Source organism: Alligator sinensis, unplaced genomic scaffold, assembly GCF_000455745.1.
Source record: "Alligator sinensis unplaced genomic scaffold, ASM45574v1 scaffold388_1, whole genome shotgun sequence".
Taxonomy (NCBI): Eukaryota; Metazoa; Chordata; order Crocodylia; family Alligatoridae; genus Alligator; species Alligator sinensis.
The window spans coordinates 1,242,225-1,258,236 of NW_005842394.1; the positions used below are offsets into that span (position 1 = coordinate 1,242,225).

The 16,012-nt window shown below is 52.8% G+C and overlaps 2 protein-coding genes across 6 annotated transcripts in view; both read left to right on the top strand.

Moving 5' to 3' along the window:
- ST6GALNAC4 (ST6 N-acetylgalactosaminide alpha-2,6-sialyltransferase 4) overlaps positions 1–5,197 on the top strand; it is a 21,998-nt gene extending 16,801 nt beyond the window's left edge. For all 4 annotated transcript variants that reach the window (XM_006029719.3, XM_025211237.1, XM_025211235.1 and 1 more), the window contains 2 exons: positions 1,965–2,027; positions 5,139–5,197. In XM_006029719.3, coding sequence (XP_006029781.2) covers positions 1,965–1,982 — 18 coding nt within the window. In that variant the 3' untranslated portion in view covers positions 1,983–2,027; positions 5,139–5,197. The remainder of the gene's footprint in view (positions 1–1,964; positions 2,028–5,138) is intronic.
- On the top strand, positions 1,965–10,502 carry ST6GALNAC6 (ST6 N-acetylgalactosaminide alpha-2,6-sialyltransferase 6). 2 transcript variants are annotated; one of them, XR_003095506.1, is made up of 6 exons: positions 1,965–2,027; positions 5,139–5,318; positions 6,378–6,775; positions 7,213–7,320; positions 7,415–7,726; positions 8,795–10,502. XR_003095506.1 is itself a non-coding variant. In XM_006029720.3 (5 exons), exons 1-5 carry the CDS (start codon positions 2,013–2,015, stop codon positions 7,602–7,604), a joined length of 891 nt encoding a protein of 296 aa, XP_006029782.1. In that variant the 5' UTR covers positions 1,965–2,012; the 3' UTR covers positions 7,605–10,502. The 2 variants fall into 2 exon arrangements, 1 of the variants encoding a protein (XP_006029782.1); XM_006029720.3 differs by having other exon boundaries at positions 7,415–10,502.
- Positions 10,503–16,012: the final 5,510 nt, after the last annotated feature.

Here is a 16,012-nt window from a genome sequence, read left to right on the forward strand (position 1 = left end):
TGTCTGCGGCAGGATGCCGGGGGGTCTCGGGGTGCAGGGGGAGGACGCCGCGAGCCCCGTGTGAACGGAGCCAGCGGGCGCCTGCGCGCAGCCGGCCCGGGCTGAGCCGGCCGCGGGGCCCGAGCCCGAGCCCGAGCCCGAGCCGCCCGGCGGAGTGGGGAGCTCGCCCAGCCCCTGCCTGGGCTGGAGCACGACCTGCCCCGTCACACGTGGGCGGAGGGAGAGGGAGCTGAGTCCTGGCGTCCTCTGGGGTCGTCCTGGCCGCGGCGGGAGCGCGCCCGCTCGCACGGACGGTGCCCCGCTTTGTGCCGAGCCGCTGCGGGGGGACGGTGCTGTTATAGGCGAGGGCAAATCAATGGGAGTTGGGTGCCTAAATCCCTTGGAGGCTCGGGGCCCAAGGTGACAGGTAGCGGATAGTGACTCAGATCTGCATCTCCCTCCTCCTAGGCGCCCGCTCCGCACAGGCTGCCCAAGAATTGCCGTGGGGCGGCATGGAGGCCCTCTCGGCCTGGGCTGGACTCGCTCCCTCCCCCCAGGGCAGACTTCCCTTTGCCCTCTGCCCCTCCGGTGCCCGGCTGCTTTGCTTCTCCAGCTATTTACTTTAATAGGATTTGGTCCCTGGGAGAGCCTGGGTGGAAGCAATCATGGGTGAACGCTGCCTTGGGGCAGGTTTATGTTGCCTGATCGCATATTTGTTTGAGTGGATTTCTCTCGGCGTCATGGGTAGGAGGATAATCCCCTTCCGAGGCTTAGCCCGCGTGGGATCATGCTGCGCTAAGCCGAGGGCTGGGGGCCGGCTGGTGCTGAGTCGCCTAACTTTGCAGGAGCTCCGTGTCCCATGGGCCCCTTCCCTGCCAGGGAATGAGCCTGGGATGGGGATTTCAGCAGGTCAGACAAGCAGCCCTAGTACACGATCTTGTTACACCAGTGCTGCTCTGATCTAGGGCTCCTTCCCCCAGTGCAAGCTCAGTAAGGAAAGTTGCAGCAAAGTGGCAAAGCCCTGGGGGTGGAAGGATCTGCCCTGGATTGCTAAATAGAGGGTCACTGGCTCCTCTGTCATGTGATGCCTTCCTTCTGTGGCAGCTCCAAAGCCCTTTGCAGGTGTTAGACTATTAATTACTTCTCCCAGCCCTGCCCCCCATCACCCTCCCCAGCATTTGGCAGAGATTGTTGTCCCCGTTTGCAAATAGGGCACCCAAAGCACAGTGGATTCATGGCTTCACCCAAGGTTGCACAGGGACTTTGGCAGAATCTGGAATTGAACCCAGGAATCCTGGCTCCGAGACCCATGTTGCAACCCGTATTGTTGTGTTTGCTGTAACAGCAAATGACCCAAGCTGCTCTTGCATATAGCTAATCCAGCTTTCAAACCAGCGCTCCTTTCCCTGGCTCCAGGGGCAAGGGTGGGCTGATGGGGGACATACCTAAAGGTGCCCTAAATTCAGGTCCCTGCAATGTGATTACTGCCCCTCCAGGTTTCATTAAATGCTGTAGGAAGAAGGTCTGATCCCCAGCAGGTCAGGAGAGGTGGAAGCCTATCATTAAGATGAGGGAACTTTGTACACAGACCCTGGGCCTGAATGTGTTTGGGGGATAGAGCAGGAGGGATCGGGTGGCCTATAAAGATAAGACCCCAGCGCAGAGCGATGATAACATCCCAGTGCTTGGAGAAAGCCCCAGGCTCTGATGTGCTGCCAAGCAGATGCCACCTGTCTGGGAGGGCAGTGTGGTGCCAAAATGCCTGATCCAAAGGCCTGTAAGATCCATGGAAAGGTCCCCCACTCCTTGAATTCACCACATTCAGGATCAGAGCACATGATTGGTTCACACCAGCATGGGCTGTTAGGTTGCTTCTTGCCTCTGTGCCCTGCATGCTGTGCTACAGGAGAGCATGGAGATCAGGTGCTGAGGACAGGAGGGGAGGATGGCTCTGATCATAACCGTGTCCCCGGGATTTTCCACAGGTGCCCGCGTTATGCTGATGAAGGCTCCACACTAACGTTGGCAGAGACATGAGTAACAACACGGTAAGTCCTCTTCACGAAGCAGCCCTGCTGTCCTTGTCCTGGACGTCCATCCCTGGCCCTTGGACAGTGTCATGGAACCTCCCGCCCACTGGTAGCAAGCGCACTTCATCTGCAGGACAGTCGTACGTTGGTGGTCCATGCAGTCCTGCATACTACAGGGACCCTTCCCCATAGATGGAGAGGGCTGGAGCCCAGGGCTACTTGGTAACTTGCTGAATACCAGCTCCTCCCAGCTCAGAGCTGTCTTACCAGCTTCTCTGGGGACTGAGGCAATGCCTGGCAGCACTAGCCACTGAGGGTGAGCATTCTCGTAGCTGAGCAAAGTTTTGCCAAGTATCATGGCTTCTGCTGTGAGATCTTTCTTCCTAACTGAAGCCAGCTGAATGAGGCTGGAGAAGGATCAGGTGTTTGGGGTCTGAACTTCACTCATCCCTAAGCAACTGGACAATGGCTCCCTCTGCTTATCTGCCTCTTGGTGTTTCCTGAACCTGACTTCTTCCGATTTGCAGTGAGATCCCATCCCTGGCATGCAGATAGAAGGGAGACAACATGTAGGTGCCACCAGACAGCGGGGCAGGGGCTGAGCGCTGATGGCTCTGATGCCTGGGGATTATCAATTTAATTGGTTTTCCCGGGGCTTGTAAGCACTCTTCGGGATCAGTTGAATGTGAGACTTCTCATGCAAAGCTTCGACCAGCCAAATGCTTCTCATAGCCAGGGAGGTCTGATGGATCAGGCGTAAGGACGATCCCAGCAGCTATTGGGCAAGCTGCCCCATGCACATGGTGCCCAACAGACTTCAAAGAGGGAATAGCAGAGGGGTGGCTGTGGGGAGAAATAGACAAACAGGCTGGGTAGAATAAAAGAGGCCCCAGTCTGCCATGGGGCAGAGGAGAACATGACTCAAGTAACTGGTTCCCATCTCTGACTGAGCCAAAGACTGGGAGGGAGGGGGGAAGCCAAGAGCTGGTGCAGAAAGTCCTGGCAATTTGATGTTAGAGAGACTGGCCTGTTGGTTCAGAGCTGGTCAGCAGTGGCATAATTCTGCTGCTGTGAAGCTGATGGGAGTTACCAGGAGGGGCAGAGTTAAACCAATCAAAAGACCTGTGAAAATCTCACCAAAAGTCCCAGTGCCCTAAAGTGCCAGCTCCTAAACCCTGCATAGTGTAACAGGGGAGACTTTGCCCCACATGCTGCACTTTGAGACTAGAATCCTTCTCTCAGTTATTAAAGAAAAATATACAAGCTTTTAAACCTCACGTTTTACTTGTGCCTGTTTGAGAGGCTGCATAACTTTCCCCCTTTTGAACTGGCTTTGGGCAGTCAAATCAGCCAGGTCAATCTCTCATGTTTCTCTCCAGTTTCCCTTTCTGGATGTGGAACCCTGGAAAGAAGCTATTTGTGTTTATGGCACTGGAAGCAACATGTTTGATGTTTTAAAAATCATTTGTAATTGAAATATAAAAGGAAAACGGATGTGCCTGTCTGTCTGGGTTTGCAAGCACAGCCAACATCCAGGGGTCTGCTTCTGCATACAAGCTGACATCCAGTAACCTCGCCCTAGGGATTCTGGCACGTTTGAATTTCCTGAGGACCGTTAGACTGCTCAGGTCTGACTTGCACAGTCTGTTATCTTGACTTGCAAACCAGTACCTGGTCTCGGGTAGCACTGACTGTCGCTTCACACCGCTTCACTGAGAATCAGGACTCCCGGGTTCTCCCCCTGGCTTGTAAATTCTAATCTCTGACACCCCAGTTATTTACCCTGAAAAGTGGGGGTAATGGCAATATTTGGCCAACTTTGCAAAGCCCCTGGAAAGCACTTGCCAAAAGGTACTATGTATGGGTGAAGCATTATTGTTGTGACAGGAATGCACAAAAGCATCGGAACATTTCTAATTTGGGAGGCAGGAGAGTTTTTAAAACTAAAAATCGGCCAGATTCTCTCTTTCTCTCTGATCTGTATCATTTCTCTGTGTGTGTGAAATCTCATCCACTATCTATAACAGGTACCTTCATAAGAGCTGGCTAACGCTCCCTGCCCTCTTGTTCTTGCCATCGCAGAACATCTCACTAGCTGGTGCTCACGCTGGCATTCTCCTCGGAGGGGCCAAGGACCAGCTAGGTCCTGGCAACTGAACTTTCCCTCCCAGTCCCTGTCAGTCACAGCCACTGGTGGGAGAGCTCACCCGGCTGCTGCCCACTCTGTCCCAGAGCTGGGTAGGGTGGATTTCTGTTGCTGTGCTACTGCGTATGCCCACCCTAGGGTTTGGGATGAAAGCTTGGGCATGCTGATAGGGATTGCTGTTGGAGCACAGGGCACTGTCAAGGCAGTGGCTGGGCCCAGCTCTCCCAGTAGCTGCCAGCCCTGCTGGGATCACACTGTGCTAATACAGGCAAGTATGAGTACAGGCCTCTTCCTGCCTTTGGCCTGCATGTGGTCCTTGTCCCCTCAGCAGCACCAGCACCTCCTACCACCAGCATCCAGCACTGGCTTTGCTGCAGGTCTCTGGAGTATCCCCTCACCCCCATCCTGTGTGTAACCATCTCACTCCTGATTGCTTTACTGCCACAGACCAAACTGGCCCAGTAGGTGGTTGGCACTCAGAGGCAGATGGCTTCAAGAGCTGCTGGCCATGATAGACAATTATGGAGATAGGATTTTAATTTGTCAGGTCCAGTCAGGGCTTTGTTGCAGGGCAAAAAAGCTGCCTGCAACAGAGCCCTCCGCTCATATATATGTATCTGTGCATCGCAGCAGAGCTGGGAGGGGATGGTTTGGGCTTGGCTGCCTGGTAAATAAAGGCAATGTTGTGCTTCCTGGGCTTTTTGCTTCAGAGTGAGTTCCCAGAAAGCGGGAGCAATAGGGGCTCTGTGAGGGGCCTTTACCTCCCAGCTGCAGAGCACATCTTCCATGCAGCATTGATTTTGAAGGGGGGACTTTGTTTTTTGTGTGTCAGTATGGGACCCTGTGTCCTGACTGTCAGAGGTGCTCAGTGCTCAGCAGGTGGGTGCCTAAAATTGGAGGTTCTTGAGAGCTGCAGACCTGTCTGAGTGCTACCCCTGGGTCTGACCCCTTCTCATCTCGCTCTTCTCTCTCCCAAAACCCAGGGCCAACACACGGCGATCTTTGTGGTTCTGTTTGCTCTGGTCATGCTACTGATCATCTACAGCTCTAACAGTGGGAATGAAGTCTTTCACTACACATCGCTGCGGAGCAAATCCCATCGTCCACCTAACCTCAAGAAATGGGGGCTGAGGAACGGATACCTCCCTGTATATGGAAACAAGGTACGGGGCATCCAGCTGAGGCTCCCTCATGTTCCTGCCCTCACCGGAGGAAGGAGCCTTGCAGACTAGCTCCAGGCTGACCTTGTAGGAGTTCCAAGCTGGGGCTCAGCAGACTGGTATCCCTTGGCTCTGGCAGCACTTAACAGTCTGGTGCAGTAGGAGCTTAAAAAGCTTTCCTTGCCTTGCCTCCATGCCACCCTGCACTGCTTGTGCCTAGCAGCGGTGCTGTCTGAGGGATTGAGCAGCAGAGGCACTACAGTGCAGATTGCAGCGTGTCTCAGGTGGAAGTCTGACCTTCAAGCTTCTTCCAGCCGCTGCTCTGAGCAGGCCCCTGGCTGTCGGGACTCCTGGCTTCTACTGCCATCCCGCTTGCTAACTAGCCCTTAATGAGTCATTTTGCCTGTCTGTGCCCCAGTCGGCCCGTAGGTCAGAGAGGGGTAATAATTCACAGACATATTAAAAGGAATCATTAATTAATTCTGCACAGCAGGTTGGACTTCTCAGGTGCTTATCAGGAGCCAATAGTAGTTGCTGCGTGCAGAACAGCCCACTACTGCCTGCAAGCAGAACTGCCAGCCTAAGCCTTGCAGAGCCGTTCTTTTCAGGCAGAAGGCAGGGTGGACTAACACGGCTAACTTCCTTTCTCAGTTATATCTGGAACAGCAATGCTCTCAGATCAGGGTTCCCTTGCCCCCGGTCCCTGTGCACACAGACAGGGGCAGGTGCTGCCTCAGAGCACTTCCAGTCTGAGTAGGCAATGGAAATGTTATCCTCAGCATCTTGCACGCTAGGAGAGGACTATGGAAACACTAGGAGAATCCTCTGGGTTGCATTGGGAGTCTATGGCAGAGCTGGGAATTAATTTCTCTTGAGTCCCCATCCAGTACCTTATCCACCCACCCTTCCTGCTGCTGTCATCAGCCAGAGGGTTTCCAGGAACTTGGGGGCATAGGCCGTGTTGTTGGGGAAGAGGGCTACTGCTCTGTGCAGTGAGGGTGCAAGGCAGTGGTGAAGTGCCAGTGCTGATAGAGTCACTGCTCTCTTTTCTTTCTTCCCCAGACTCTGAATTCCCACTGCCACCAGTGTGTGATCATCACCAGCTCCAGCCACCTGCTGGGGAGCAAGCTAGGCTCAGAGATCAACCAGGTAGAGTGCATCATCCGCATGAACGATGCCCCCACCACCGGCTATGAGGCAGACGTGGGCAACAAGACCAGTTTCCGCGTGGTGGCTCACTCCAGCATCTACCAGGTGCTGAAGAAGCCACAGGAGTTTGTCAACAAGACCCCGGAAACCATCTTCATCTTCTGGGGGCCACCCAGCAAGATGCAGAGGAGCCTGCTCAGGATCATCCAGCGTGTCAGCATGTCCTTCCCCAACATGTCAGCCTACGTTGTGTCCCCTGGTCGTATGAAGCAGTTTGATGACTTGTTCAGGGGAGAGACTGGGAAAGACAGGTACCTAGGGGCCTCCTTCCTGACCTCTCATTTGGTGCCATCAGCATCCCAGCTTTACCAGTCAGCTCCCACCCCACCAGCCAGCCCGCACCCCATCCTGTTGCATGTTACCTCTGCTGTATCACCTTTCTTCCCCATGAAAAGAAGCCATGCAGTTCTCTTGCAGCCGCTCGCCTGTCTCGCTGTCTGTCACTGGATTCAGGGCTGACAGGTCCCCCACCAATCCAAAGGGCCTGGATCCTCCTTAGAGGAGCAGATATGGAGGAATGGTGGGAGTGAGGCTTCGATGTAATTCTGTTTCATCCCATTCCTCTGCCCCCAACTGGCTTCTCCCGGTCTTATCTCCCCTGTTCTGCCTCCTTTTATCCCCTCTCCTGTCTTTCTCTAGCTGACTCTCTTTCTCCCTCCACCTTCCCTCATTCTTCTCTGTCCCTCAGGGAGAAGTCCCGGTCATGGCTGAGCACAGGCTGGTTTACCATGGTCATTGCTGTGGAGCTGTGTGACAAGGTGCATGTCTATGGCATGGTCCCTCCTAACTACTGCAGGTAAGGCTTGAGCCCTTGTGTCAGCCACCTCCCCTTGGGCCCCAGCACTTTGCCCCCATCCGAGTGGCTCACCCTGTATCTCTGTCCTCCGCAGCAAGAGGTCTCAGCCCCACAAGATGCCATATCACTACTACGAGCCCAAGGGCCCGGATGAGTGTACAATCTACATCCACAACGAGCGCAGCCGCAAGGGCAACCACCACCGCTTCATCACGGAGAAACGGGTCTTTGCCAGCTGGGCAAGCCTCTATAACATCACCTTCTCCCACCCATCCTGGCCCTAGGGGCTTCACCAGGGAACACAGAGTCAGCCAAGTGCCAAATGTGACTGATGTCAAGAGTGGGATATCTCTGACTCAAAGGGAGAACGTCTGTGGTACAAACCCTCTGAGCCAGGGGCTCAGAGGTAAGAGAGGCCACACACTGACTGCAGACTGCTGCTATCAGGATTCTCCGTCCAGCAGCTGTATGGGCAGGAAGGACTGGGTTTGACAGGGAACAGGCTGGGACAGTGCCTGTGACTGAACACACAGGCTGGGCCCTGGGAGCACAGCCACACGCTGGGCTTGGTTCGTGTTACACCCCCCTAAGACACAGTCACACACATCACAGGATCTGTGCTTCGGGGTGACGGCACCACTTCTGTGACAAGATGCCTCCCCCATGCTCATTATCAACCCTGAGGCTGCCCTTGTCTTAGCTCTCTGCGTGGGGTTTTTTTCTCAGCCCTCCTGGAGGGATATTTGAGGCTGGAGTTGGGAGGAGTTTCCTCCTTTCAGCTCTGCTAGGCTGTCAGTCAGATGCACATCTGGGAGGTTGCATGTACCACAGAGCATAAACCTAAAGGCAAGGGCCCTGCCCCTGCAGCCTCTGCATCCCTGAGGTTGCCAGCAAGGCCTGCAAACAGCATCCACCAAGGCTTAAAGAGAAGAGGATCAGAGTGTCAGGGAAAAGAGCCCCAGAGATTCTTGGGAAGTGTGAGAAACACCCAGACAAGCTCTGTGAGCCCTGGGCAGTGATGGAGCTGGCTCTCCCCTCAGGTGCTTTGCCTGGCTGGCCACTACAGAGGTTGGCTCAGCTTCTGGGTGGCTGCTCAGAGCAGGGTATACTCTGTGTTGATCGGGGTGTTGTCTTGCACTGTGCATGTGTACGTGTGTCACAGATACTGTGAGGCATTTTTTTTGTGTGAGACAATCTCAAAGGGGTACCGTGGCTTAGAGGGCCTTGCTAGTCCCCATGGGTGTACACAGGCTTCACAACTAGACTCTGCTTTGGCATCACTGGTTTCCTGGGATTCTGGGCCATGTGCCGTCTCCTTCCTCAGGCTGGCAGGCTCATGCGGCGCTCCTCAGCCTGCTTGTGAAATGGAGATTTGGCAGCAGGCGGGTGGACTTGCTGCTCTGCAGCCTAAACTGGAGTTGTGGTCTCTGCTTGCTCTTAAGACAGTTCCCCTCACCCAGTGCTCTGTTCACAGGAGCTGTGATGCCTTGAAGAAGTGACTGATGGGCTGATGCTGGCTCCTAACTACCCCTGGGGCAACCAGTTGGACTGAGATGCCCATGGCTGTCTGGTCTATTTTTGTATTCACGAGGGTTTCTGTGCCTGTTGTAAAGCTGCCTGAATGCTCCGGGAGCTGGTGCTGAAGTAGGGGGGCAGTGCCACCTACAGCTGAAGTGCAGCTGTCTAGAAGCAGGGCAGGGACATGTGGTGCGAGTGGAACGATGCTCCACTTTTCCCTTTCATAACTGATTACAGGGAAAGATAAGTCAGCTGCGGATGGGCCCTGACCCCAACAGCTCCCCCCTCCCCTCAGGGTTTGGGTATTCAGGATCCAGCTCTGAATTTCAGGCCCCTTTCTCACAGTTTTGAAAGTGCTGGTTGGCCACAGCCGTGCAACTGGGAGTGGAGTGGCCTGGGGGCTGGATCATCAGCTGCGGGGGACTGAACATGCCCAGGGCTGGGAGCCAGGAGCTTGGAGGGCGGTTGTCTGGGGCACACAGCATGCTCCATGTATTGCTGCCCCATCTGTATGCTGCAGAGAATGAAAGGGAGGGTATGAGGCCCCTTCATTATGGGGATGTTGAAATAGCAAGTGCTGGCCTCTTTGGGCAGAGAGCAGCTGCTGCTGCCCTGCCTAGCACAGCAAGGGGCAAACGGAGATGTCCCTCAGCACTGGGGTGGGGTGTGCTGCACATGACCCAGCACTGTTCCCAGTGGAGAGCAGGACTTGCTCCCTGGCAGGCACAGTAAGGTTACTATCCTGTTACTTGCCCAGGCTCGGTGTGGGGGGGTGGTGCCCACTGCGGCCCCAGTTGTTCATTTTAATTGTTGTGTGGCTTCTCCCATGTTGTCTCTTGGGCAGCCCTCTGGTCACGGTCCCTTGCAGCTGCTTGTGGGGTCCCTGGTCCTTTGAATCCCCACCTGCCAGGGAGACCTGTCTCTGCAGCCTGAGTGAGGGGCTGTGGGATGCACTGGAAATGGAAACCACGCTGCCAGCTCCTCAACCTGTGAAGAGCAGTGCCCCTCTCCTGGCTGCCTCCATTCTCTGCCACTGCACCTGTTTGGCCTGAACTCCATAGATCATGACACTGAGACTTGACAGGAAACACCCAGGCAATGGGCTTCTTTGATCATGATTGCATGGAATGGGAGATTTGCTCGGGGCTTGCTGAACTGGACTTGGGACCCAGAAGTGACTGTTCCCAAGGCAGGCATGTCTGGGGTCTGATTCTGCATTGTGCGGCCCTGTGTGTTGTCTTTGACCCCACTCTAAACAGGCGAGGGGGGGGTGACAACAACCACCCAAGGGGCAGCACAACAGCATGAATTGAGCCCCTGGTGCAGCCTCCCATAGGAACATAAGAATTGCCATTTACTGGCTCAGACCATAGGTCCATCTTGCCCAATATCCTGCGTTGCACAGTGGCAGAGAGAGTGCTGAAAGGATGAGTGAACTGGGCATGACCAGGGTTTTTCCTGCTGTTCCTTTCTCACTTGCAGCCTTCAGCATTTAGGGTCCAGGAAGTTTTGATTCAGATGCTCTATCCCTAACCCTGGTGCTCAATAGCTACTGATGCCCCTTTCCTCCAAGGAAGTGTCTACTCCATTTTTGAATCTGGCTAAACTGTCAGCTTCCACAACATCAGGTGGCAATGAGTTTCACGCTTTAATTACACACTGTGTGAAAAAAGAACTTCCTTTTAGTTTTAAACTAACTACCTACTAGTTTCATTTTGTGAATCCTGGTTCTTGTGAGAGAGAGTAAATAATAAATCCCTATTTCCTATCTCTCTGCCATTTAGTATTTTGTAAACCGTTATGTCCCACCTCAAGTGTCTCTTTTGAAAACAATAGGCCTCATCTCTTTAGTCTCTCCTCATTTGGCAGCCCCTCCATACCACTAATTATCCTTGTTGCCATTCTCTGTTCTTCTATATCCTTTTTGAGGTGTGGGGACCAGAATTGGGCACAGTATTCAAGGTGTGGACACACCATGGGTTTCTAAAGGGGCATGATGGTACTTTGTTTTGTTTACAATTCCCTTCTTAATAATCCCTAGCATTTTGTTTGCCTTTCTGACAGCTGCTGAGCACGGAGCTGATGTTTTTTAGCAGACTGCCCACGATGACTCCCAGATCTCATTCTTGTGTGGTAACAGCTAATGTAGAGCCCATCATACTGTAGGTATAATTTGGGTTATTTTTGCCCAGGTGCATCATCTTACAGTTTCCCTTCATATCTCCCTCTTATCCCATGCTCATGGTCACTTTTCTTCCTTTATCTCCCCCCGCTGTTCAGGGTCTGCTCTGAAAGTGTCTGGCAGTCTGGTGCCATTAGACACTTTCTGATCTGCTACACAATTGCATTTGGCTCTTGCTTGCTTCTCGGACATTTGTACCAGTTATGGCCAAGTTTAAAACAAACGTACGCTGCAGCCTTCTCTAGGGACAGCACTAAAGAGGCTTGATCAGATCCTTACTTGGGCAACTGCTCCACCCTGAAATCCAGGGGCATTGGTCTGGGACAGGACTAGGCCCTGGAGTTACCAGACTGGCTGGCTATATGCAGACCACGGGCCTGCTTCAGATTCCATTTTTCCCAGTGTGAATTGGGTTAACCAATGGAAGTGGAATTGAGCCAGTGTAAATCCAGCGCAAATGAGGTCAGACTCTTGTCCCATGACTGCAGCATACAGCATCATTTGCTTGTCAGACAAGGGAACGACTGACTGTGAAAGATGCTGACCAGCTCCTGGCCTCTGTCTGCTCCCTGCTTCCCTTCCTTCCAGCAGGAGCACCCCTAGGTCTGCAGAGACACTTCTCAGTGGGTTCCCTTGTTCCATGCAATAAAGCATCTTGACTGTAACATGGGAGCAAATCCCCTGTTTACTCTGATACCTACAGGCAGGAGGGATCCTCAGTCCATTGTCTTGGGCTTCAGCCAGTAGTTTGGGCCTAGGAGGTCTCTTCCATGCTGTGTTCCTCTGATACCATGTGAGTTGCCCCTCTCCCAGCATGGGGTTTAAATGCAGAAGCTGGAGGGTGATGTGGGGAGATTTGAGGCTGCTTGGTGGGGAACCTTGAGACTTCCAAGAGCTTCCTGGGAGAAGGAAGAGCCACTTCTGGCCTCGACTCAGTGCCATGAGCTGAGGCTGCTTTGCACTTATACCAGCAAGACCTGAAAGCCTCATATGACCCCAGAGATTCTCTCTAGGAGCACAAGAAGCGACCAGTTCGCAGCACAACTGCCTCCGCAGACTCTAGCTGTGCTCAGCGGTGCCTCTGCTAAACTTCACTGCCTTCAGGATGTAGTTTGGACAAGACCTGAACTCAGCCACTACAGGCACCTGATCTATCTGGTCCTAGGGAAGGCTATGGAGCTGCTAATCTCCTGCTATAGCCTGGACCTTTGGAGGTACTTAAAGGGACACTGTCCAGATATTTTTTACAAAGGGGTTGGGGAAGAGAGGGGGGGTTTTGCTTCTCGTATTTATATTAGCTTCCTCAAATAATGTTATTAGATTTAAAAATCAAGAAGTGTGATGAGATGGACTCTGGGGGGCAGAGCCTGTCAAAGTACAGTACTGGCACTTGCTTAACCATTCTAGCCCCTCTGTCAGCCAGAGTTGTGGGCACTTGGTGTCTGAACATGGTCATATAGGGTGAGGTCTGTAAGCCTTTGTTGCCTAATCCCCTTGGTTTTCAATGAGATTTGGAACCTAATGTACTTAGGAGCCTTTGGAAATCCTAGCCACATGCCTTCTATTGCACTGGCTCTTTCTATGAAGCCCAATTAGGGTGCTGGAAAATGGATTTAAAAGAAATAATATTGGTCCCTTTTTTTTTGTTTTCTTGCTGCTGCTACTTTTCTGTGCTTCTGTAAAGAGCTGATCTGATTAAACCACCCTGTTAAACCATTATTTGAATGGATCTGTTGGTCTGGGTAACTGTAAAGTCAAGTTAATAGTCAGTCATAGTCAAGATAATACACAATTCCATAGGCTCATCAGATGATGAATGGCTGCTGCTAAAAGTATATTATATATGTGAGTAGCGTGCATTTTAAATGAAGCTGAGTTGAAGTGTGAGAAATGGCAGAACTGTGGGGAGAAGCAGCCTGTAATAATTAGCGATGAATTAGCTGTGATGGGAACATCACTTAATCATTTGTTAACCATTTACTACAAATGGAGCTTTAATAGAAAGTACCAGCTGGAAAAGAAGCTGGGAACACTCAACAGTAGTGCTGTTGAGCTAAGCAGCGCACTCAAAGAATAATACATGGTACAAAGAGATGGAGCACAGAGCGTTGCTTTCCCCCTCCCATTGTTTGGGCAGCAGAGGAGCTTGGCATGCAATCTCCATCCCTCCCGGCTCTGTCCCCTTCCAGCTGGCAGGCAGGCACATTTTCCAGTGTTTGGAATAGCTCTCGCCACAGCCTCTGCATGGAGCAGCAGCGTTAACCTCCGTGGCACCTTATCTTGCCACAACATCCTTGTTGTGCATCAGCATCATGGATGGCGTCACAGCAGCGGTGGGAATAGCATTTGTTTGTTCACCGCTGTTGCTGCGCAGACAGCTGAAGGAACACATGATGGTTGCCTATATTGTGCCAATTGGTTTGGGGGTTTGTAATTAATTTCTCAGCCATGGAGCAGTAGACATGTAAACCACATCTGTCCTGGGCACCTCCAATACAGAGAAGTTTATGTCTAAACTTGGCCTGACACTTGGGTCTCCTGAGTTCTGTTCTGGGCTCTACTGCTGACTAATGGTGCCACCTCTCTGTGCCTCAGTTTCCCCCCTACCCTAGGAATTAACTATGTGGCTCACAGGGGCACTGTGAGCCTTGTTTACCCCTCTGGAAAGCTGCCTTTGCCAAGGGGGGGCATCCGTGCAAAGAATCTGGAAGTCTTGATGTGCATTTCTGCTTCCCAGTAATTCCTGACTGTCAAACCAGCCAGGAGAGATGGTTTTGTAACTCCATAGAGGAGAAAACTGTTGCTGCAATCTCAGCCTCTGTTTTTTAGACCATGAATGTGGATCTTTTGTGAGGCCTGAGAGACAAGCTGATACATGATGACACCTGCTGGTAACAGCATGGGACTGACCTTTGCTAATAAACTCTGCATCTCACCCCAGAATCCCAGCACTGTGTGCTTTAAATGGACAGTACTAGCATGAGCCAGGGCTCTGAGTTCCCATTTGATTTCCAGCCCCTGCTAGGCCCTTCAGCAGTGGATTGGAAAGAAAGATGTTCTGGGAGAGAGGAGAGAAATAGAGAGAGGGAAGTCAGTGATCTGAACAAAACAATGCAGAAGTGAGGGCCAGAGTTCAACTCTGGGTGATGGCAAAGTCCCCTTGAAGGGAAGCGTGGAAGAAAACCTTGTGCTGGTTAGGTGCTGGTGTGAGCCAGGAGAGCCATAGGAGCCTCTGTCAGACCCAGGGAGCTCTGGACCAACTGACCTCTCCCAGCGAGTCCCTGGGCTTTGCTGGATTGCTCTAGAATCTTTCGAGGTACAACAGGGCCCTGCTGTAGCTGAGGCCACATGTTGGGTGACCAGCCTACCCAGGCTCAGTTACAATTGTGTTCCATATGCACGTGGCCTGCAGCACGTTTACCTCTGGATAACGCCTGTGAGAGTGAGTCGTGGGGGAATTCACAGCAGCTCCATAAAGGGCCAGCTGCTGCCATGCCAGCCACGTACAGAAACATGGTTTGTTGCCCTGGTGTCAAGTGCCACCCGGAGCAAAGGACAGTGGCTAAAGAACTCGATGCCCGTCTTCATCCTCATCCCTCTACATCCGCCTGGTGGATTCTACTTAGAAGGAGGCCTGGCATTAGTGTGAATTGCCCTGTTTTACGTTTGACCTCCCCACCCCCAGTCCCAGCCTTTTCTGACACATCATGTTCCCCTGCTGACATAAAGTGAATCACTGTGGACGGAGCCTGCAGGATGGATAAGCAAGAAGCGACTTGTCTCGATGCCTAGTAGCCGGGTGTCAACATTGCAAAGACCATCATCCCACCCAGCACTGGCCAGCACTCTTGCTACATTAAGAAGAGAGGCCAAGGACTGAAGGGGCTTTGGAGACAGACCTCCCTCTCCCAGAGCTCCCCAATGCTCAGAGATCAGACCCTTGCAGGGCAGCATGATGGGAATGAACTCCTCTCACTGCTCTCTCTGCAGCACATAGTGAATAGAAAGCATTGGTCTCCAGGGCATGGACCCAGGACATTTCATGAGCTCTGGAGTCACTGCTTAGAAACAATAAGGTTGATTAACAGTGGAACAGAAACCATGGCTAACGTGTTGGTTCTTAGTGAGCAAAAGATGTCAGCTCTGCCACAGGCAATGACAGTGCCAACCCTTGTTCAGACTTGCACCTCAACTGAGGAGTGCGTGTACATTCCCATTAAAGGTGTCTCGGAAACCCCAGGCACCCCACCATCGCAGATTGCTTTGGAAAACCTTGGTCCACCTCTTTGCGTTTCTCAGGGGGAGTCAACAACTGACCAAGCTGGTTCCAGGCTGCGAAACACAAATGTCACACTGTCAAAACAAGCATTTTGCACCCACGGCCAGCGTCTGCCAGCCTCATGCAGCATCCGTACATCACATCGGGAGTCAGGTGCCCTGTCAGCTTGCATCTGATTAGCGGCAGGTGGTGTGGCAGGCGCCTTTGATCCACTTAGTACAGGCAGTAGCTGGGGTTCTGGCTCTGGTGCACCATAAGGATTGTGTGGGCCAATAGATTTAGGTAGGACCCAGCATTGTCTGGTTGCACAGGGAGTAAGAAGGAGCCTCTAGTTAACCATATTTGTGGAGGTCGGTCACTTTGACAGGAATAAGCAGTTAAACGGTGCAGCAGGGCAACAGCTACAGTATCCTCTCCTTCCTCACTCCCAGACACCAGCAGCCAGAGTTCACGTCCCTTGGGACCTGCAGGTAAAGTAGGGCCAAATGGTTGGATTTCTTCTCTCCAACAGCGAGAGAGGGGGAGCAGCAGCAGGCATGCAGCCAGGTCCAGATCAGCCCGAGAGGGCTTGGTCAGAGCGGGAGACGCTGCTGGTGTGACCCAAGCCAGCGTTGGCCTACAGCGAGTGCCAGAGTCTGCCCCCGCGTCTGCAGTCACCGCGGGCAGCGTCGGTGCTGCCCGCAGGCATCTGCAGCCGTCTACCCGATGCCCGC

Coding starts and splice junctions, on each gene's coding strand:
- ST6GALNAC6 (XM_006029720.3), top strand. Junction 5,319..6,377: donor TCCCTGTATATGGAAACAAG/GTACGGGGCATC, acceptor TTTCTTCCCCAG/ACTCTGAATTCCCACTGCCA. Junction 6,776..7,212: donor GGAGAGACTGGGAAAGACAG/GTACCTAGGGGC, acceptor TCTGTCCCTCAG/GGAGAAGTCCCGGTCATGGC.